General features: G+C 46.6%; 1 protein-coding gene across 3 annotated transcripts in view; it reads left to right on the forward strand.

The window, feature by feature from the left end:
• The window catches only part of LOC112222272 (VPS10 domain-containing receptor SorCS1), a 163617-nt gene that overhangs the window by 129356 nt on the left and 11939 nt on the right, over positions 1-22322 (forward strand). For 2 of the 3 annotated variants that reach the window (XR_006079620.1, XM_042303615.1), the window contains exons 15-25: positions 147-264; positions 2203-2336; positions 3657-3770; positions 8226-8397; positions 8680-8866; positions 9900-10033; positions 10755-10878; positions 11133-11245; positions 13175-13309; positions 20449-20548; positions 21200-21305. Coding sequence is in view for 2 of the 3 variants with exons in the window: in XM_042303615.1 (XP_042159549.1) it covers positions 147-264; positions 2203-2336; positions 3657-3770; positions 8226-8397; positions 8680-8866; positions 9900-10033; positions 10755-10878; positions 11133-11245; positions 13175-13309; positions 20449-20548; positions 21200-21305 (1437 nt within the window). In the remaining variant the exon portion in view is untranslated. Of the gene's footprint in view, positions 1-146; positions 265-2202; positions 2337-3656; positions 3771-8225; positions 8398-8679; positions 8867-9899; positions 10034-10754; positions 10879-11132; positions 11246-13174; positions 13310-20448; positions 20549-20900; positions 21126-21199; positions 21306-22322 lie in introns of those variants that run through there. The other variant, XM_042303617.1, reaches the window with a different exon arrangement.

Raw genomic sequence — 22322 nt, forward strand, 5'->3', positions numbered from 1 at the left:
TAATGATTTTACAGTTAGTGAGAGTTATGGACCAGTGCCTCAGTCCATTAGTTGATGGATTGATTGATGAATTTGTTGTTTGGTTAGACAACCAGATACTAGTGTACCTTTTCTGCTGCAGCTGTAAGGTTCCTTGCTGTTTGCAGGATCTTTGGCCACGTCAGTCACCGGTCCGAGTGGCAGCTGGTCAAGATCGACTTCAGGTCCATCTTCAACCGGAGATGTACAGAGGGGGATTACCAGACATGGCACCTACACAACCGGGTAATGGCACCTACATAACTCTGTCTGCACAGGCCGACCTCAGCCTGGTCATTTCAGCCCTGGATAGCTCCTGACATGTAGAACAACCCAACTCTTTGCTTTATGACTAAACAACTTCCATTGCAATATCTTGCGCTTTTCTCTATTTTGAAGTGTCACCCAACCTTTTTAAGATGGGGATAAAATGTGTAACTTAGTCTGACTTCTTCAAAACGTCAGGAAAAGGTTAGCAAGTTAGAGCTGCAATGTGTAACTTTTTGGGCGACCCGCCCAAATTCAGTTATTGATCTGTCATTCTCATTGAAAGCAAGTCTTAAGAAGTGGTAGATCTGTTCTATGTGTCCTACTTCTATGCTTCCTGTTCAGAAGTTTTGTTTTTGAGTCTCACTTAAAATTTTGTACACCAGCTTCCAACGTAGTTTTGGTTTTACGGAAAATACATTTCACAGTGGTTTAGATATTACAATGATTCTCTACACTATACTTGTCACAAACTGAAATTAGGCAAACTATTCGAATTTTAGCAACCAGGAAACAGCGGAGCGATTTCTGCATAATGCATCTTTAACCTGCTACATCACAATTTGTGTCACTTAGCAGACTCTTATCCAGGTAGATTTTTTTTCACCTAGTCGTCTCGGGGATTCGAACCAGCGACCTCTCGGTTACTGGCTCAGCGCTCTTAACCGCTAGGCTACATGCTGCCTCTACTGCTACTATGTGTGTTCTGGGGCCATTCTCACAAACCTCCATCTCTTATCATTTACTTGCCAGAGAGGTCTAGATAGCCCGAAACCCTTGATAGAATGAAAAACAGTTTTGGCATGCAGTGTACTTGCTTGATCACTCCCTTACCTCCACCCTCTGCTTTGCGTTGAGCTCTTGAGTGTGCGCTGGACAGCTGCCGGGCGTTCCTCTCCCTCAGGCCCAAAAGCACTTAGGCATAGTCCCTCTAATTCTTGCTGATGTATGTGTGTCTCTACAACTCTCCTTATAAAACACTGCATAGGTTTGAGCCAGAGCGAATGCTCTACCTCAAGCCTAGACAGACCCAGAGCCAAACATAAGGATGATACGGAGAGTGCTTCTTTATTCTGACCGAGCTACCGTAATTGACTCGGACAGCAATATGATTGGGCTGGCCCTAACGATCAAAACATATAGCCATGGAAGTGGACAACAGTCCAATTCAATTATAGAGGTAAACACTGAAGAACAGATTGGGAACTGTTTTTTTTTAAAGGCAACAGTCTGTGGCAGGGTAAGGTGTTGAAATAGCAGATTGGGTCTTAAAGCCACAATCAGGCCATTTGTGTTATCACGTTGAGAGAGAGAGAACTAACTCTGCCTCTGAGGGGTACACTCCTCTAGCCTCCTGTTAAACCACCTGACTCCACATTCAGTGTATTTGCTGTCATAGTCCAAATTTATATGTATGTAATCTACGTAGGTATCCCTATTTAAAACGAGAGAGAGTGGGAAAGAGACACACCAACTCTGCTTCTGAAGTGTACACTCCTCTAGCCTCCTGTTAAACCACCTGACTCTACGAGAGACAATGGCAGAACTACTGTTTTACCCTTAAAAAAACAACATTTTGATTCATCCAGCACAGCCCTACATACCAAAATGAAAAATCTACATGTTTTTCCAAAACTAAGTCAAGCGAGCTGTAACAGCTTGGGTGTAGGATACATGAGAGAGAGAAGTGTTTTAAGTTTAGCATCGCTTACCGCTAGCACACCACACAACATGAGCCTCAGTGGGCAGCGATGCAACATAAGCCCATCTAAAGGAAAAATCAACGGCATGCCTTTTCACACACAGTATGATACAGGCATGGTTCACCGCACTGCAGTAAATTATGTATGGTGAAATGTATCAAAAGCAACCCCTTTTCTCCAAAATAAATGTTAAATTCTGAAAATATATCCACAGGGCGAGCCGTGCATCATGGGAGTGAAAAGAATCTACAGGAAGTTGAAGCCCATAGCCAGGTGCGTTATGGGTAAGACATACTCGGTCACGATGACCTCGGCGCCCTGCGACTGCACAGAGGCCGACTTTGAGTGGTGAGTAGACCGATGCGTCCCGCTTCACATGAATTATCCCTAAATTACGCATAAGTAGGTACAGTGTAAATACAATGTAAGTAAACTGCCACACAATACACGTAGTAAACATTACACAAGTTAACGGTTTACTTGAATGGAATTGTACTGGAACAGATCAAATAACCGGAACTGGCTGATGGTACTTGAGGAGAGACTGCAACACACTACTCGACCACAAACACGTCTAGCGTTACAACTTCTGCCTAAGCCGCCCTATCAATATACCACTGGCATATGGAGTGGAGGAGGGGAAAAAAGAAGCCTGGAAGTGAAGGATGAAAAGATAAAGGATCACCGTCATGGTGAAGCTCACTCCAGATTAGAATTGCAGAGGAAACATAGCTTCTGGATTCTCTTGGAGGCTGCTCCGGCTAAGTGGAATGCAGTCAACTGCACCACTCCAAGCTGTGTGTGTGTCGAAGAATGAAGGAAAAAGCGAAGAGAGAGAGAGGAGGGTTGACAGGATCCAAGTTTGCATGGGGGGAGTGGGATAGGGAAGTGTGTGTGTGTTTCTCCTTGAATGTCACCATATGTTTAAGAAACCAACTCTGTCACTGCTTTTGTGGTTTTCAGCTTTTGCCAGTGACTCTGTTCATCAACATTTCCAAAGCATATTTGCTACAAACTTCACAATCCATTTATTTTAATTATCTATCAGTATTATTAATGTTGCTTTTGTTAATTCCCAAATCCGTGGGCCCCTTGAGTGAGGCGGTGAACTTGGAATGAGTTTTAGTAAGAGACTATTAATCATCAGGCTTAGTGTTCATTAACTATCACAACACTTCTGTATCTCTGTGCATGTCGGCCTAATTGGGCCAATTTGTTCCTATCATTTTGAGGATGCGCGTGCTGGCAACGTTTCCTTTTAATGATAGGACAAACAAACAAGAGATGTTTTTAAAAATAAAATAGGGTTTTTGTCAAATTAGTTTGTTTCAGATGTGTTTTCAGGCCCCAGTGCAGAGTCCCACCCCAAACCCTCAAAGACAATTCCTCTGTCACATAAATCAAATGTATCAAATCAAACTTTGTAGAATTTCACTTGACTGTGTTAATGCTATTATTGTAGCATAAACAACTTTGGCTGGGTTTGAAAAACTAAAAATACAATAATATTATTATAGAATTTCTGTAAAATCAATAAGTGCCTGTGAAATTCTTCAATTATTTTCACTCCAGGGTCACCAGTATGAGTCAGGAATTGAATCACTTCTAAAGGTTACTGTGTATCATTTCACTCGACTTGTTTATTTTGGTATGATCCAAACATTACAGTGACTATGGCTACGAGAGGCGGAGTGACGGCAAGTGCACCCCCGCCTTTTGGTTCCTCCCATCGTCCATGTCTAGAAGCTGTACCACAGGGACTACTTTCATCAACAGCACTGGGTAAGCAGATTTTCCCCAGGACTCTCATTAGCCTCTTACATATGTGTAACGGTTTTCTAGTGGTGATGAAGGAGAGTCGGACCAAACTGCAGCGTGTCGATTGAGATTCATGTTTAATCAAATAAAGAAACACGAACACTACACAAAACAATAAACGTAATCGAAACCGAAACAGCCTATCTAGTGCAAACTAACCGAGAGTACACTAAGGACAATCACCCACGACAAACTCAAAGAATATGGCTGCCTAAATATGGTTCCCAATCAGAGACAACGATAAGCACCTGCCTCTGATTGAGAACCATTCCAGACAGCCATAGACTTTGCTAGATAACCCACTAAGCTACAATCCCAATACCACCACCAAAACCCCAAGACAAACACACCACAATTGCAAAAACCCCATGCCACACCCTGGCCTGACCAAATACATAAAGATAAACACAAAATACTTTGACCAGGGCGTGACAGAACCCTAAGGTGCGGACTCCCGAACGCACAACCTAAACCTGTAGGGGAGGGTCTGGGTGGGCATCTGTCCGCGGTGGCGGCTCTGGTGCTGGACATGGACCCCACTCCATAATTGTCTTAGTCCACCTCCTTAGTGTCCCTTGAGTGGCGACCCTCGCCGCTAACCTTGGCCTAGGAAACCTAACAATGGGCCCCACTGGACTGAGGTAGCTCGGGACCGAGGGGAAGCTCGGGACCGAGGGGAAGCTCGGGACCGAGGGGAAGCTCGGGACCGAGGGGAAGCTCGGGACCGAGGGGAAGCTCGGGACCGAGGGGAAGCTCGGGACCGAGGGGAAGCTCAGGCAGGTTGATGGATCTACCAGATCCTGGCTGGCTGGTGGTTCCGGCAGATCCTGGCTGACTGGCACTTCTGGCGGATCCTGGCTGACTGGCGGATCCTGGCAGACTGGCGGATCCTGGCAGACTGGCGGATCCTGGCTGACTGGCGGATCCTGGCTGACTGGCGGATCCTGGCTGACTGGCGGATCCTGGCTGACTGGCGGATCCTGGCTGACTGGCGGATCCTGGCTGACTGGCGGATCCTGGCTGACTGGCACTTCTGGCGGATCCTGGCTGACTGGCGGATCCTGGCAGACTGGCGGATCCTGGCTGACTGGCGGATCCTGGCTGACTGGCGGATCCTGGCTGACTGGCGGATCCTGGCTGACTGGCGGATCCTGGCTGACTGGCGGATCCTGGCTGACTGGCGGATCCTGGCTGACTGGCGGATCCTGGCTGACTGGCGGATCCTGGCTGACTGGCGGATCCTGGCTGACTGGCGGATCCTGGCAGACTGGCGGATCCTGGCAGACTGGCGGATCCTGGCTGAATGGCGGATCTAACTGATCCTGGCAGACTGGCGGATCCTGGCCGACTGGCGGATCCTGGCCGACTGGCGGATCCTGGCCGACTGGCGGATCCTGGCCGACTGGCAGTTCTGGCGGATCCTGGCCGACTGGCAGTTCTGGCGGATCCTGGCCGACTGGCAGTTCTGGCGGATCCTGGCCGACTGGCAGTTCTGGCGGATCCTGGCCGACTGGCGGATCCTGGCCGACTGGCGGATCCTGGTCGACTGGCAGTTCTGGCAGATCCCGGCTGACTGGCAGATCTGGAAGAGTCTGGCTGACTGGCAGATCTGGAAGAGTCTGGCTGACTGGCAGATCTGGAAGAGTCTGGCTGACTGGCAGATCTGGAAGAGTCTGGCTGACTGGCAGATCTGGAAGAGTCTGGCTGACTGGCAGATCTGGAAGAGTCTGGCTGACTGGCAGATCTGGAAGAGTCTGGCTGACTGGCAGATCTGGAAGAGTCTGGCTGACTGGCAGATCTGGAAGAGTCTGGCTGACTGGCAGATCTGGAAGAGTCTGGCTGACTGGCGGCGCTGGGCAGACTGGCGGCGCTGGGCAGACTGGGGGCACTGGCGGCGCTGGGCAGACTGGCGGCACTAGCTGCTCCATATAGGCTGACAGCTTTGGCGGCTTCTTACAGACTGACAGCTCTGGCGGCTCCGTGCTGACTGGCTGCTCCTTGCAGCCTGGCAGCTCCTTGCAGACTGACAGCTCCTTGCAGACTGACAGCTCCGTGCAGACTGACAGCTCCTTGCAGACTGACAGCTCCTTGCAGACTGACAGCTCCTTGCAGACTGGCTGCTCCATGCCGACTGGCTGCTCTATGCAGACTGACAGCTCTGGCTGCTTCATGCAGACTGACAGCTCTGGCTGCTTCATGCAGACTGACAGCTCTGGCTGCTCCATGTAGGCTGACAGCTCTGGCGGCTTCTTACAGACTGGCAGCTCTGGCGGCTCCGTGCAGACTGGCAGCTCCTTACAGACTGGCAGCTCCTTGCAGACTGGCAGCTCCGTGCAGACTGGCAGCTCCGTGCAGACTGACAGCTCCGTGCAGACTGACAGCTCCGTGCAGACTGACAGCTCCTTGCAGACTGACAGCTCCTTGCAGACTGACAGCTCCTTGCAGACTGACAGCTCCTTGCAGACTGACAGCTCCTTGCAGACTGGAAGCTCCGTGCAGACTGGAAGCTCCGTGCAGACTGACAGCTCCCTGCAGACTGACAGCTCCTTGCAGACTGACAGCTCCTTGCAGACTGACAGCTCCTTGCAGACTGACAGCTCCTTGCAGACTGACAGCTCCTTGCAGACTGGCTGCTCCATGCAGACTGGCTGCTCTATGCAGACTGACATCTCTGGCTGCTTCATGAAGACTGACAGCTCTGGCTGCTTCATGCAGACTGACAGCTCTGGCTGCTCCATGTAGACTGGCTGCGCTGAACAGGCGGGAGACTCTGGCCGCGCAGGAGAGGAGAAAGGCTCTGGCTGCGCTGAACAGGCGGGAGACTCCAGCAGCGCTGTAGAGGAGAAAGGCTCCAGCAGCGCTGTAGAGGAGAAAGGCTCCGGCAGCGCTGAACAGGTGGGACGCACTGTAGGCCTGATGCGTGGTGCTGGCACTGGTATGCCGTGCATGCTATGCCAAGCCCACACCTTTCTTTCTACTCTGTCCAATACATCCTCCACACTCTCAGACTCCGCACTCTGCTTCGCCGACAGCTCCAATTCCATCCATGGCTCTGCCCAGGGTCCTTGTCCGTCAAGGATCTCCTCCCAAGTCCATTTATCCAAAGAGTGCAGCCTCCCCCAATGCTGCTGCTGCCTCTGTTGCTTCTCCTGCTGCTGCCTTTGCTCCTGCTGCTGCCTTTGCTGCTGCTGCTGTTGCTCCTGCTGCACCTGTTGCTCCTCCTGCTGCTGCTTCTGTTTACCACGCCGCTTGGTCCTTGGTTGGTGGGTGATTCTGTAACGGTTTTCTAGTGGTGATGGAGAGTCGGACCAAACTGCAGCGTGTCGATTGAGATTCATGTTTAATCAAATAAAGAAACACGAACACTACACAAAACAATAAACGTAATCGAAACCGAAACAGCCTATCTAGTGCAAACTAACCGAGAGTACACATAGGACACTAAGGACAATCACCCACGACAAACTCAAAGAATATGGCTGCCTAAATATGGTTCCCAATCAGAGACAACGATAAGCACCTGCCTCTGATTGAGAACCATTCCACACAGCCATAGACTTTGCTAGATAACCCACTAAGCTACAATCCCAATACCACCACCAAAACCCTAAGACAAACACACCACCATTACAAAAACCCCATGCCACACCCTGGCCTGACCAAATACATAAAGATAAACACAAAATACTTTGACCAGGGCGTGACAATATGTTGGATCATAATTTGATCACCCTGTTGAAGGAGAACTTTCCTGTAATGCAGGAAATGTCAAATTTGTAGTGTATTTGAGGTTTAAAAAGGCTTCTGAAGTGTGTAATTTTCCCTTACAGAAAATGTAGCAATCCTTACCAAAATGTTCAGTAGCCCTTTCCTGCCATCAATGACCAAAATAGCTGTTTTTGGTGGAATGTTATTAATATTTTTCATAAAAACACCTAAAATCCGGTGTTTCTATGTTAAACAGTTTTGGTATAGTTCAGTCTCCTGTGATGTGAAGAGTAATTTTGGGATGCAAACTAAAAATTGAATACATTTCAACTCTATATCTCACATGGTACATGTCTTCTTTTTTTTAAGCCCATAACCATGTGTGTGAGTTGTTTACTCTTTTTTTTTTAAGTAGATTTGTTTAAGACTACCAAGAATCACACTGTGTGACCCTGATTTAGCCCACTGCAGTAAAAGGTTATTTTCTGGCTCAAATTAAGTTCCTACATCTGTATGTACACTCATTCACTATTTAATTAAAACTGACTGCAAAGGTACACTTGGAATAAGGGTACTTCAAATGACAGGACATTTTTGTAAGAGAATGTATTCTCAATAGCCAACCTGCTAACCTGCTATGGTCGTCCTTCTCGATGCTCATGTATCCTTCAGCAAAGCTTCTAACCGCGGTTGTGACCTGTGTGCATTCAGCTACAGGAAGGTGGTGTCCAATAACTGCACAGCGGGAGTCATAGCAGAGTACACGGCCAGGAGGCAGCACTGTCCTACCCAGGCCCCCAAAGGCCTGCACCTCGTCACCAGTGAAGGAAAGCTGACAGCTACGCTGGGCACCAATGTCACCTTCCTGGTGTTTCTTGAAGAGGTGAGCGTTTTTTTTTCCCCCTAAGGAGCAATACAGTAACTGGCTTCCTGTTCATTCAGACCAGGCGCTGACTTTAACTCATTATTGTAAAATGTATGTCAACTCTCCACTTCTGTAATAGCAACACAATACTCTCTATTATATTACTATGCCATTACATTTTCATATAAAGTGTTAGCAAATGACATGTTCATGGAAATGTTATTTCAAACATACCTACAGTAGCTACTGTAAGAATACCGTTTTCTTTCTTCAATCTGATGACTGTTACCTCCTGTATAGGGTGACGGAGCCAGGACGAGCATCATGGTGGACTTCGGGGACGGTCACGCTCTGACCTACTCCAACGTGAGCTCCATAGAGGATGGGGTCAAGCACGTCTACAAGGCTGTGGGGATCTACCGTGTGTCCGCTACAGGAGAGAACAGGCTGGGGTCTGAGAGCGTGGTGCTGTACCTCCACGTCACATGTGAGTCTGTCTCTCTCACTGTGGGTTCACCAAGTCATGGTCTTCAACCGCCATACTTCATGTTTGGTCTTTGACCTTTAACATGTGAGTGTAGTTTTTCTCTTACCGTATCTTACCTTATGTCAATGTAGTCCGTAATGTACAGACATATGAGCGAGGTAGTTATACAATTCGGACACACAAAATTGTTCCTTTGCAGACTTTTACTTGCGTAGAACAGTGTTTCCCAGCCCTGGTCCTCGAGTACCCCGCCAACAGTACACATTTGTATTGTAGTCCTGGACAAGCACACCTCATTCAACTCATTGAGGGCCTAGTGACGAGTTGACAAGTTGAATCAGGTGTGCTTGTTCAAGGTTACAATACAAATGTGTACTGTTGGCGGGGTACTGGAGGACCAGGGTTAGGAAACACTGTCATAGAACATTATGTTTGTTTTCTGTTTGTGTCATATGCATGTCATGGTCCGACATCAGTGGAGATGAAGGGAGCCTAAATCCATTACAATTCCAGTCAAGCCGAAGCCATTTTCTCTATATGATAGCCCTTCAGGGTACCCCCACTCTAACTCTAACATGCAAGTCATTCCCGTCTTCTCTGTGATGATGGGTCTGACCACCACTGGTGGTTTCGTGGGTGACAGATGTAACGTAGTTTGACGTATTGATCAGGGAGCTGTGGGACCTTGCAGTCTGTCCGTCTTGATGTGCCAGCCGTTGCAAATGGGACCGACCAGGCCTCAGGAGTGCCAGGGATGAAAAATAACACACAGATGGCGTCCACAACGTCCCAGAATGGACCAGATTTTCTGAATGCAGCTCACTTGTTGTTGTTATGTGCCTTCAGTTCACAAGGGGCCCATAGACGGATACTCTGAAGTTTTCTGCTTACCTTCATTTAATTAGAGGCCACAAAACTTTAAGGAGTCAATTGGTTCACTGTAATATGTCATTTTTGTGCCTTCATCTCCCCAAAACGTTGTGGAGTCAGTCTCAGTGGGTTCACTGTCGTGTATTTTTTTGTGACCGAGTAGGTCAGCTGGAGTATATCCATCTCTCCGCTCCCTTTGTGGCAGTGAAGAGTAAGGAAGTCAACCTCACCGCTGTGCTGTGGCCTAGCCAAGTGGGAACAGTCACCTACATCTGGTGGTTCGGAAATAACACTGAGGTAAGATGAGATACTTCAATACTGCTGGGACTTGTAGTTTTAGTGTGTGCTCATCCTTCACACTGTAAGATAAAGTGACGTGAAGAAAGATTGGTGCCAGATTTACAAATTAGAGCAGTATTTGTCTGACTTAATTCAGAATTTGTTTTGTTTGGTTGGGCAATGAGTTTGGCTACTAATGCAGCTGCTAGCTATTCTAGTACATGAGGAAATGATCCAGAATTAGCATGTCGGAGCCATTTCAAGAACAAATGGAGATCCAAGTAACGACAGAGAGAACTGCTGGTGTCTCATGGAACTCTCCCCGGACAGTTCTATGTAGCACAGCTGCGATCATGGTTCCTTGGGGGGCGATGTGGGTTGTGTTTATGTCTGTGGCTGCCTGCCTGCCTCCCGGCTGACACCTCTGTAGTGTAAATAGTGCCTGTGTGAGATGTTAACAAGGTTGATAAGGGCCTCCCATGGGAACTCCCTTGCTCTCTCGCTCTTCTTTCCCTCTCTTCCTTTTTCTTGCTCGCTCTTTCTCTCTCTCTTTCTCTCTCTCTTTCTCTCTCTCTTTCTCTCTCTCTTTCTCTCTCTCTTTCTCTCTCTCTTTCTCTCTCTCTTTCTCTCTCTCTCTCTTTCTCTCTCTTTCTCTCTCTCTTTCTCTTTCTCTTTCTCTTTCTCTCTCTCTTTCTCTCTCTCTTTCTCTCTCTCTTTCTCTCTCTCTTTCTCTTTGCAGCCGATAATCACCCTGGAAGGGAGCGTAGCGTGCACGTTCTCCCGGGAAGGCGTCAACACTGTCACCGTGCAGGTGTCCGCTGGGAATGCCATCCTGCAGGACCGGAAAACCATCGCTGTCCACGGTGAGCAATGAGCTGTTTTTTTTTTTGTTCGTTTTGTATTGTAAACAGCCAGACAGCCATGTATACTTCCAGAGGTTGGTTTCTAGTTGACTTTGTAGATTTTAATGTACTGGAGGTTGGCTAGTAAATATGATTTTAAAGTAGCTAAAAGAAGTAGTTAAAAGTAATTGTTTACTACTCATGAATTCAGACAGTAGGACAGAAATAGAAAAGCATCGCCATCAGCTGATCATCGTAGTTGTTTCTCTGTGCAGAATATTTCAGGTCACATCTACTAGCCTTCTCATCTAACCTGGATGACCACAACCCCGATGTGGCCGAATGGAGACTGGACGTCAGCAGAGTCATCAAGAACTCCATGGTCAAAGTGAGTGGTCCTTGTATCTAACTGTATATTACATGTGTACACACACCACACACACACAGAGTATATACCGAGCAGAAATATAAATGCAACAATTTCAATGATTTTACTGAGTTACAGTTCATATAAGGATATCAGTCAATTTAAATCAATTCATTGCACCCTATTCTATGGATTTCACACGACTGGGCAGCGGCACAGCCAATGGTGGGGCTGGGGGGGCATAAGCCCACCCACTTAGGAGCCAGGCCCAGCCAATCACTACCTCCCCTCCCCCCCCAAACGATCCCGCAGGTAAAGAAGCCAGATGTGGAGGTCCTGGGCTGGAGTGGTTACATGCGGTCTACGTGAGGCCAGTTGGACGTACTGCCAAAATCTCTAATGGAGGCAGCTTGTGGTAGAGATATGAAAATGATCTGGCAACAGCTCTGGTGGACTTTCCTACAGTCAGCATGCCAATTGTACACCTGTCAGGTGGATGGGTTATTGTGGCAAGGAGCACTGATGGGGATGTAAACAAATTTGTGCACAACATTTGAGAGAAATAAGCTTTTTGTGCATATGGAAAATATATATATTTTCAGCTCATGAAACGCTTTGTTTATCAACACTTTGGCGTTTATATTTTGGTTCAGTGTATTTAGTCTGTGGCCCACTTTACAATACATTCCCTGTGACCTCAGGTTGTGACTGAGATGAATCCACGTTTTATGATAACTGGCAAGGGGAAATTACTTCAAGTACGTTCTAAATTGCTGTCGCACTGCCTTCCCTGTCACATTGAACTATGGAATTGCTGGTCACCTGTGAGTTCAGGGTCGTGTTTGTGTAGGCCATACATATACAAATAAATCTTGTAGGAAAGGTGGGATCCTATGACGGTGCCACGTTGAAATTCACTCTTCTTCAGAAAGGCCCTTCTACTGCCATTGCTTGTTTATTGAGATTGCATGGCTGTGTGCTTAATTTTATACAGCTGTCAGCAACAAGTGTGGCTGAAATAGCCTAATCCACTCATTTGAAGAGGTGTCCACATACTTTTGTATATACAGTTGAAGTCGGAAGTTTACATACACCTTAGCCACTCAGTTTTTCACAATTCCTGACATTTAATCATAGTAAAAATTCCCTGTCTTATGTCAGTTAGGATCACTATTTGATTATTAGAATGTGAAATAATCTGTCTGTAAACAATTGTTGGAAAAATCACTTGTCATGCACAAAGTAGATGTCCTAACTGACTTGCCAAAATGATAGTTTGTTAACAAGAAATGCGTGGAGTGGTTGGAAAATGAGTTTTAATGACTCCAACCTAAGTGTATGTAAACTTCCGACTTCAACTGTATATGTATGTACTTCAAATCTACATATGACATGTTGGATAGACATTGTCGTATTCACAAAATGTATTGAATTGCTCATACTATTCAGTATATTTGAGAACGGAAATCATACCATATTTGATACAAACAGCTCAGGACCTGAGTAGTATGATCATTTCAGATCTAAGTCTCATTGATGTTAGTAATAATGCATCACAGTGAGTATCAGTCACACTAATTATGATCATACAGACAATTCCCATTTTTCGATACCACTGCTTTCCACTTTGATGTGCTTAGTGACATGAAAAGCAATCCATTCTGGTCCTCTTTGTTCTTTTTCCCTTTCCTCCTCTCCATCTTCCTCTCCATCTCCCTCTTCTTCCTCCTCTCCATCTCCCTCTTCCTCCTCTCCATCTCCCTCTTCTCCATCTCCTTCCTCCCTCTTCTTCATCTTCCTGCTCTCCATCTCCCTCTTCTTCCATCTTCCTCGTCTCCCTCTCCATCTCCCGCTTCCTCTTTCCCCCTTCCTCTCCCAACTCCTCATCCTACCCCTCTACCCCTTCTCACCTCTCTCTTCTTTCTCTCCCTCCTCCTCATCTTTCTCTAGGCCACAGGGGTGAGCCCGGAGCTGCTCCTCGTCACCGTCCTACCAGCGTTGCCCACGGCTGCAGAGTTTTTCCTCCTGCCAGACAAAGGGTTAACAGAGGGCAAGCCAGAGAAGAACTCTGCTCATTTAGACCAGGTATGATTGATTAAAGAACGGGCATTTTGTGTGAGTTGAAACATAGACATAACATATTATAGGCCTTAGCCTTGTTCAAAATGCATGATATAAAGGTTTATTCAATGCTTGTGACAGGTTCAAAAAGCATATCGGTCAGTGTTACCTGTCAGTTAACTATTAGCAAAATAGGTATCTGACAACTACCATAAAAGTAAATCATAAAATTGAATACATTAAGTTCCTATATTGATTCATGCCAGATGTTTGAGTGGGAGTAGTAGCATACTTTTTATGCGTTAATTTGAAAAATACTTATCACTGAATGGCATTTGGAGCTATATTTTAGGGGGATATTACTCTGCTTGTTGGATGTTTGTGTTTGACGGCTAAGCACTTGTTTTCTTGCACCAACATGTTCGCCATCTGTTGATTTCCTTGTTATTCCATTTGGCATAATTTAGAGGTCTCCACTGAACTAAACATGAGTAGGCTTAGAAATATTCATTTTTCTAACATTCTTCACTAATACATAGCTGTGTTGGTCTATACTGCTACATGGTCTGAAGACAGAATTGCAACGTATTTGTATGGCTTATAAGGCTTCATATTTTCTCCAGTAGATGCCAATATTGTCCACATGGGCTTACACACACACACACTCTCTCTCTGCAGAAATCAACTAGCCTCATCAATAAGTGTGACAAGCTTTTAAAAGCCATCTCTGTGGACAACTTTACTGTAGAATTCCCCGAGTCATCTCTATGTGAGAGGGCGGGGGTTGCAGTCTTTCACAGGAATAAATCCTGACAAAGATGGTGTCTCTGCTGATTCTGAATCAGCAGCAGGTATCAAGATGGACTGAATTAGCTCCATGGCCCATATAATAGATCATGGATGATCATTAAAAAGATGTGAGTAGAATAGAACCACTCAGGCCCCAGCAATACATCTTTATTCAAGGTTTGCATCTTGAAAGTGTAATGTGCGGTTGTGCTTATTAGATTGTATAATAGATTTAGTGAGTCCGATACACAGTGAGGAAAAAGTAATTATTCATAGCTGGAGTCTAATTTTAAACTTAGTAGGAAATATAAAAGCTGGAAGCAATGTGAAGGACTACTCGTATCACAATTCATTTGGTAAATGAGGCAGATCAAATTAATGAAGCATAGCAAAAAAATAAGATGGATTCCGCAGGGAAAGGGGAATTTGTTTGGCCAGGGTCGTTCTATGCATGACCTGCGTACAGATTCTCTGTTTTTAGTCTTTGGCCTGAATGCAACGTGAAAAGGATACAACTTTGGTAAATGACATATCTGACATAATGTGTTACATTTTAGATGTATAATGGTACAACTCATCGTTTGTGTGATTTGATATCATATGGACGGTACAGTTCAGGGGACTATGTCCGGGCTAAATTGTAAGCATCATGAAATGGAACACTGTATTCCAGCTGTAGCATCAAGGTCAGGGTGATATGTCTGATTTATGTCCAAACTGCACGTTCTCTGTGCAGAAGGTTACTTGTCGCTCTAAAAAACCCGGAGTAAAAGCAAGGTTTTTCATCAAATAGGCCCTGCATTATGTATTGAAGTGGTGAGAACCGGCACGGATTCATCCATAGATATTTCACTTTAAATGGGTTTCTGGGTGGAGGGAGCGTGCGGTGAGCCGTGGGGGGGGTGTAGTATCAGCGAGTCATTGGTTGTGGGTATCAGTAAGTATGTGGTGGAAAGATCTGCCTCAGCATGGTATGCATGAGAAGAAACTCATTCTGAAACTAACCAATAATATGACTAGAGTAGGCATACTATTTAATGATGTCTTATATTCTGTCTCTTTTATACTGTACGGTGAAGTGTATTGAGATGATTTTATGCAGTTTAGATATAGTTGGATTTGATTTAGTGTTGATCTATAGACTAGCGGTCAAGAGCGTTGGGACAGTAACCGAATGGTTGCTGGTTTGAATCCCCGATCCGACTAAGTGAACATCTGTTAATCAGTCGTGTGCCGAATACAACAAGTGTAGTACAATTCAAGAAAGAGTTAAAGTATTTACCAAATAAACTAAAGTAAAAAATACTAAAAGTAACACAATAAAATAACAATAATGAGGCTAATAACGATACAGTGGGTTAGTCTAAGGTAATTTGTACATGTAGGTGGAGTGACTATGCATAGATAATAAACAACGAGTAAAAACAAATTGGGGGGGGGTCAATGTAAATAGTCTGGGTGGTCATTTGATTAATTGTTCAGCGGTCTTATGGCTTGGGGGTGGAAGCTGTTATGGAGCCTTTTGGTCTTACACGGAACCCAAACCGGCTAAGCGTGTGCGCCATCGTGCATAAATCTATTTTGTCCCCTTACACCAAATGCAACCACGACACGCAGGTTAAAATATCGAAACAAACATTTGGGGACAGGTCGAAAAGCATTAAACATGTTGTAACGGCGTTCGTCTGTTGAAAGAGGAGCGGACCAAAATGCAGCGTGGTGGTTACTCATGTTCTTTAATGAAGAAGAACAAACAAACAAATACAAAACAACAAGCGTGACGCGAAAGACTGTATAGGTTATCTTGTGACAACTAACACAGAGACAGGAACAATCACCCACAAACACACAGTGAAACCCAGGCTACCTAAATATGGTTCCCAATCAGAGACAACGAGAATCACCTGACTCTGATTGAGAACCGCCTCAGGCAGCCATAGACTATGCTAGACACCCCACAAAACCCTAAGACAAAAACGCACCACAAAAACCTATGTCACACCCTGGCCTGACCAAATAAATGAAGACAAACATAATATACTACGACCAAGGCGTGACAGAACCCCCCCCCCCTAAGGTGCGGACTCCCGGACACACGTCAAAACAATAGGGAGGGTCCGGGTGGGCGTCTGTCCATGGTGGCGGCGCGGGACGTGGACCCCACTCTATCAATGTCTTAGTTCCTCCCCCTCGCGTCCTAGGATAGTCTACCCTCGCCGCCACCATGGCCTAGTAGTCCTCACCCAGAACCCCACTGGACTGAGGGGCAGCCCGGCACTGAGGGGCAGCCCGGCACTGAGGGGCAGCCCGGCACTGAGGGGCAGCCCGGCACTGAGGGGCAGCCCGGCACTGAGGGGCAGCCCGGCACTGGGGGAAGCTCAGGCAGGTAGTTGGATCCGGCAGATCCTGGCTGACTGGCGGATCTAGAAGAGTCTGGCTGACTGGCAGGTCTGGAAGAGTCTGGCTGACTGGCAGGTCTGGAAGAGTCTGGCTGACTGGCAGGTCTGGAAGAGTCTGGCTGACTGGCAGGTCTGGAAGAGTCTGGCTGACTGGCAGGTCTGGAAGAGTCTGGCTGACTGGCAGGTCTGGAAGAGTCTGGCTGACTGGCAGGTCTGGAAGAGTCTGGCTGACTGGCAGGTCTGGAAGAGTCTGGCTGACTGGAAGAGTCTGGCTGTCTGGCAGGTCCGGAAGAGTCTGGCTGACTCTGGCAGGTCCGGAAGAGTCTGGCTGACTCTGGCAGGTCCGGAAGAGTCTGGCTGACTCTGGCAGGTCCGGAAGAGTCTGGCTGACTCTGGCAGGTCCGGAAGAGTCTGGCTGACTCTGGCAGGTCCGGAAGAGTCTGGCTGACTCTGGCAGGTCCGGAAGAGTCTGGCTGACTGGCATCTCTGGCTGCTCCATGCAGACTGACGGCTCTGGCTGCTCCATGCAGACTGACGGCTCTGGCTGCTCCATGCAGACTGACGGCTCTGGCTGCTCCATGCAGACTGACGGCTCTGGCTGCTCCATGCAGACTGACGGCTCTGGCTGCTCCATGCAGACTGACGGCTCTGGCTGCTCCATGCAGACTGACGGCTCTGGCTGCTCCATGCAGACTGACGGCTCTGGCTGCTCCATGCAGACTGACGGCTCTGGCTGCTCCATGCAGACTGACGGCTCTGGCTGCGCTGAACAGGCAGGAGACTCCGGCAGCGCTGTAGAGGAGGAAGGCTCCGGCAGTGCTAAACAGGCGCTAAACAGGCGGGAGACTCCGACAGCACTGGAGAGGAGAAAGGCTCTGGGTGCGCTGAACAGGCGAGGCACTCTGAAGGCCTGGTGCGTGGTGCTGGAACTGGTGGTACTGGGCCGAGGACACGCACAGGAAGCCTGGTGCGGGGAGCTGCCACCAGAGGACTGGTGTGTGAAGGTGGCACAGGATGGACCGGACCGTGAAGGCGTACTGGAGAGCCTGAGAGCAGGACTGGCACAGGACGTGCAAGGCTAGGGTGGTGCACAGGAGGCCTGGTGCGTGAGGCTGGCACAATCTTCACCAGCCGACTAACACGCACCTCAGGACGAGTATGGAGCGCTGACCCAGGTGCCATCAAATCCCCGACACGCTCCGTCGGGCGAATATCTTGCATCCTACGCCAAATCAACTGCTCTCTCTCTTCACTCTCCTCCAATTCTATTAACACCTCCTCGAGTGTCTCCTCATCTCCCATCCGTGCACTCTCCTCCATTCTGTCCAATAATTCCTCGACCCTCTCAGACTCAGCCCTCAGCTTCGCCAATAGCTCCGATAACATCCCTGGCTCCTTATGGTAAACAGGGGGAGTTGGCTCAGGTCTGACTCCTGACTCTGCCACACTCTCCCTGAGCCCCCACCCCCCCCAATACATTTTTGGGGCTGACTCTCGGGCTTCCTTCCGCGCCGCCGTGCTATTCTCTCCAACTCCATTCTCCTATAACCCTCTTCGCACTGCTCCAGCAAATCCCAGGCGGGCTCCGGCACTCCCCCTGGGTCGACCGCCCACCTGTCTATTTCCTCCCAAGTAGTGTAGTCCCGATATTGTTGCTCCTGCTGCCGCTGTTGCTTCTCCTCATACCAACGCCTCTCAGCTCTCGCCGCCTCCAGTTCTTCTTTGGGGCGGCGATATTCTCCAGGCTGATCCCAGGGTCCTTCTCCGAACAATTCATCCTCCCATGTCCATTACTCTCTTGTTGCTTCTGCTGTCGCTGCCTGTCACCACGCTGCTTGGTCCTGGTGTGGTGGGTGATTCTGTAACGGCGTTCGTCTGTTGAAAGAGGAGCGGACCAAAATGCGGCGTGGTGGTTACTCATGTTCTTTAATGAAGAAGAACAAACGAACAAATACAACACAACAAATGTAACGCGAAAACCTATACAGCCTATCTTGTGACAACTAACACAGAGACAGGAACAATCACCCACAAACACACAGTGAAACCCAGGCTACCTAAATATGGTTCCCAATCAGAGACAACGAGAATCACCTGACTCTGATTGAGAACCGCCTCAGGCAGCCATAGACTATGCTAGACACCCCACAAAACCCTAAGACAAAAACGCACCACAAAAACCCATGTCACACCCTGGCCTGACCAAATAAATGAAGACAAACATAATATACTACGACCAAGGCGTGACACATGTATGGAAATTTAGCTAGTTGCTTGCACTTGCTAGCTAATTTGTTCTATTTAGCTAGCTTGCTGTTGCTAGCTAATTGTGCTGGGATATAAACATTGAGTTATTTGACCTGAAATGCACAAGGTCTTCTACTGCGACAATTAATCCTCACATAAAACGGTCAACCGAATCGTTTCTAGTCATCTCTCCTCCTTCCAGGCTTTTTCATCTTTGAACTTATATGGTGATCAGCATCTAAACTTTCATAGTATTACCACGACTACCGGCAAAACAGTTTGTCTTTCAATCACCCACGTGGGTACCTGCTTCTACAAATCAATGAGGAGATGGGAGAGGCAGGACTTTCAGCGCGATCTGCGTCAGAAATAGAAAGGAGTTCTATTTTAGCCCTTGGCGTCGCGGACGCTCGTTGGCGCACACGAGCAGTGTGGGTGCAATAATTGAATAACATTGATTTCTAAATTTATTTTGCGAGGCTCGCGCACGTGACATGTCCGTTCTGGTCAGCATGTTAGACTTGGTGCTCTGGTTCCGCTAGCCATGTGGTAGCAGAGAAAACAGTCTTTGACTTGGGTGACTGGAATCTCTGACAATGTTTTGGGCTTTTCTCTGACACACCTAGTATATAGGTCCTGGATGGCAGGAAGCTTGGCGCCAGTGATGTACTGGGCCGTACGCACGACCCTCTGTAGCGCCTTCCGGTCAGATGCCTAGCAGTTGTCATACCAGGAGGTGATACAACGTGTCAGGATGCTCTCGATGGTGCAACTATAGAACTTTTTGAGGATCTTGGGACCCATGCCAAATATTTTCAGTCTCCTGAGGGGGAAAGGGTTTTGTCGTGCCCTGTCTTGGTGTGTTTGGACCATGATAGTTCGTTGGTGATGTGGACACCAAGGAACTTGAAACTCTCGACCTGCTCCACTACAGCCCCGTCGATGTTAACGGGGGCCTGTTCGGCCCACCTTTTCCTGTTGTCCATGATCAGCTCCTTTGTCTTGCTCACAAATATATGAGCAATATTTTTCCCTCACTAACTTTAAACATCAGCTAACCGATCGCTGCAGCTGTAAATAGCCCATCCAATCTACCTACCTCATCCCCATATTGTTTTTATTTACTTTTCTGCTCTTTTGCACCACAGTATTTCTACTTGCACATTCATCATCTGCACATCTGTCACTCCAGTGTTAATCTGCCAAATTGTAATTACTTCGCTACTATGGCTTATTTATTGCCTTACCTCCTTACTTCATTTGCACACACTGTAGATAGACTTTCTTTTATTTCTACTGTGTTATTGACTGTACGCTTGCTTATTCCATGTGTAACTCTGTGTTGTAAGTGTCGCACTGCTTTGCTTTATCTTGGCCAGGTCACAGTTGTAAATGAGAACTTGTTCTCAACTAGCCTACCTGGTTAAATAAAGGTGAAATAAACCATTTTTAAAACATTGAGGGATTGGTAGTTGTCCTGGCACCCTACTGCCAGGTCTCTGACCTCCTCCCTATAGGCTGTCTCATCGTTGTCGGTGACAGGACCCGTGAGCAAGGCAATTAACCCTAATTGCTCCTGTAAATCGCTCTGGATATGACGCTAAATGTACATTTACTCTCACAGATCTCTGATATAATTTAGAAATCTTAATACTATAATTATTATGTAAATCGATGCGCCATATACTTTAAAGGAATGTTTTTTGTTGTTTGTCTCTCCCTCTCTAGCTCTCTGAAATCTTGCTTAGTGCCCTCAACCAAAACCTGGTCCAGTTCACCCTTCGGCCTGGGGTCCAGGTCACAGTATACGCTGCACATTTGTCAGCAGGTAAGTGTCTGCATCTCTTCTAATACAAATACCTACATTTTTTTGTGTTTGCTCGTGTATTGTGGATAACTGGGTCTTTTTAATGACTATATAGATGGATAGAGATAGTTCTAGATAGAAATAGAGAGCCAGGGCCCCGTATTCAAAAAGTGTCTCAGAGTAGAACTTCTGATCTAGGATCAGTTTTGCATTTTAGATCATAAAAATAAGATTCTATGGAAAGGAAGGACCTGATCCTAGATCAGCACTCCTACACTAAGACGCTTTGTGAATACAGGCCCAGGAGGTCTATTTCCTGCCCAGCGACTAACACCACCCCAACCCTGTTGTCTGATTGGCTCCCATCATGTAGCTACACAGAGACAATCAGAGAGTGAGCATCGTTACAAGTATGTGTGCCTCTTCCTTTTGGGGATGCTGCTACTGTCCTAGGGGCTTATAAGATAAAGAGTAAGAGAAGTCAATAAATACTTACCGTATCAAAAACATAATCACAATACAATTGTATCTTTTTTTTAGTAAATTATTTTATTGTTATGTTTTGTATTTTATTAATTAGTAGGTGTCACTTTTCATGTTGACTTCTCTATGGAAACTGTTTGGAATTCAATGTATACTGTACTGTGTGACTCTTGTCTCCCACCTCTACAGCGCCCCTAGTGGACACGAGTGAGAACCACAGCGGCTCGGCCATGCTGATGCTGCTGTCGGTTGTGGTTCTGGGTTTGGCGATATTTGTCGTCTACAAATTCAAAAGGTACAGTGCTCATGATATACTGTAGAGATGATCTCTATAACCCATATCTGGTTGTAAGTTGCTAGGACGTTGGGAGAATGTTACTAACCAAGTGGGAAAGTTCCTGAGTGATGACCAAACATTTTGAATTGGCTAGGACACTTATGGAGTGATCTCTGATCTCATTGTTCGACTAGGGTGTAATCCCACTTCTGACCCCAATTGTGAGCTACAGTATATTTATGGTTATACATCAGATAGGTAGGAAATTGGGGAAAATTACTAACCAAATGGGAGTTACTGAGTGTCTAGACATTTTGGCATTTAACAAAAATACTGTCTATCAAACGTCTGTGTGAAAACTTTCAGTTTCAAGGGAGAAATGGCTTATCTCTTTCAACTTTCTTAGAATCCTTTTGTTGAGGCATTTTCTCTGTCCGCAAATGAAATGCCAGTCAGCCTTCAGGAATTATCAACATTTAGCCCTTTGAGCTTTGCTAGTTGACCTTTCTGAAATGTTAAATTATTTCTGTCCACCGTGGTACAGTTCTGTGTGAAAGGGCAGTAGGGGTCAATGAGACGAGATCTATAGAGGGAAACAGAAGAGGGAGAGAAAGAGCGAAAGCGAAACAACGCATAGGTCTTAGAACATAAATGTGTTTATACAGTAGAATATCTAATTGCCTTTTTTTATGATATTGTATTTTTGTGTTCCCTTTTTTGCATCAAATACAAACATACACATACGAACAGCAACTTACAGACACACACAAACAACGTCAACAACTCCTCTGCCTTCCACAAGCATACAGTATAATCCTATTTTACATACAAATATATACAAAATTAGACATAAGGCCGGAAGGCATCGAAACAAAGCATTTAAGTCAACTGGGTATATCTCCTGGGTGCGGCTACACATTATTGGGTTGTAAAAGAGGAGCATCAGAATTATTTGGTCCCCGAGGCAGGCAATCCCTCTCCCATTTTATTAGTCTGGCAAATTTCTTTATCCCCCGTCTCATTGTAAATCTTTCC

The sequence above is a fragment of the Oncorhynchus tshawytscha genome, linkage group LG02 (genome assembly GCF_018296145.1).
Source record: "Oncorhynchus tshawytscha isolate Ot180627B linkage group LG02, Otsh_v2.0, whole genome shotgun sequence".
Taxonomy (NCBI): Eukaryota; Metazoa; Chordata; class Actinopteri; order Salmoniformes; family Salmonidae; genus Oncorhynchus; species Oncorhynchus tshawytscha.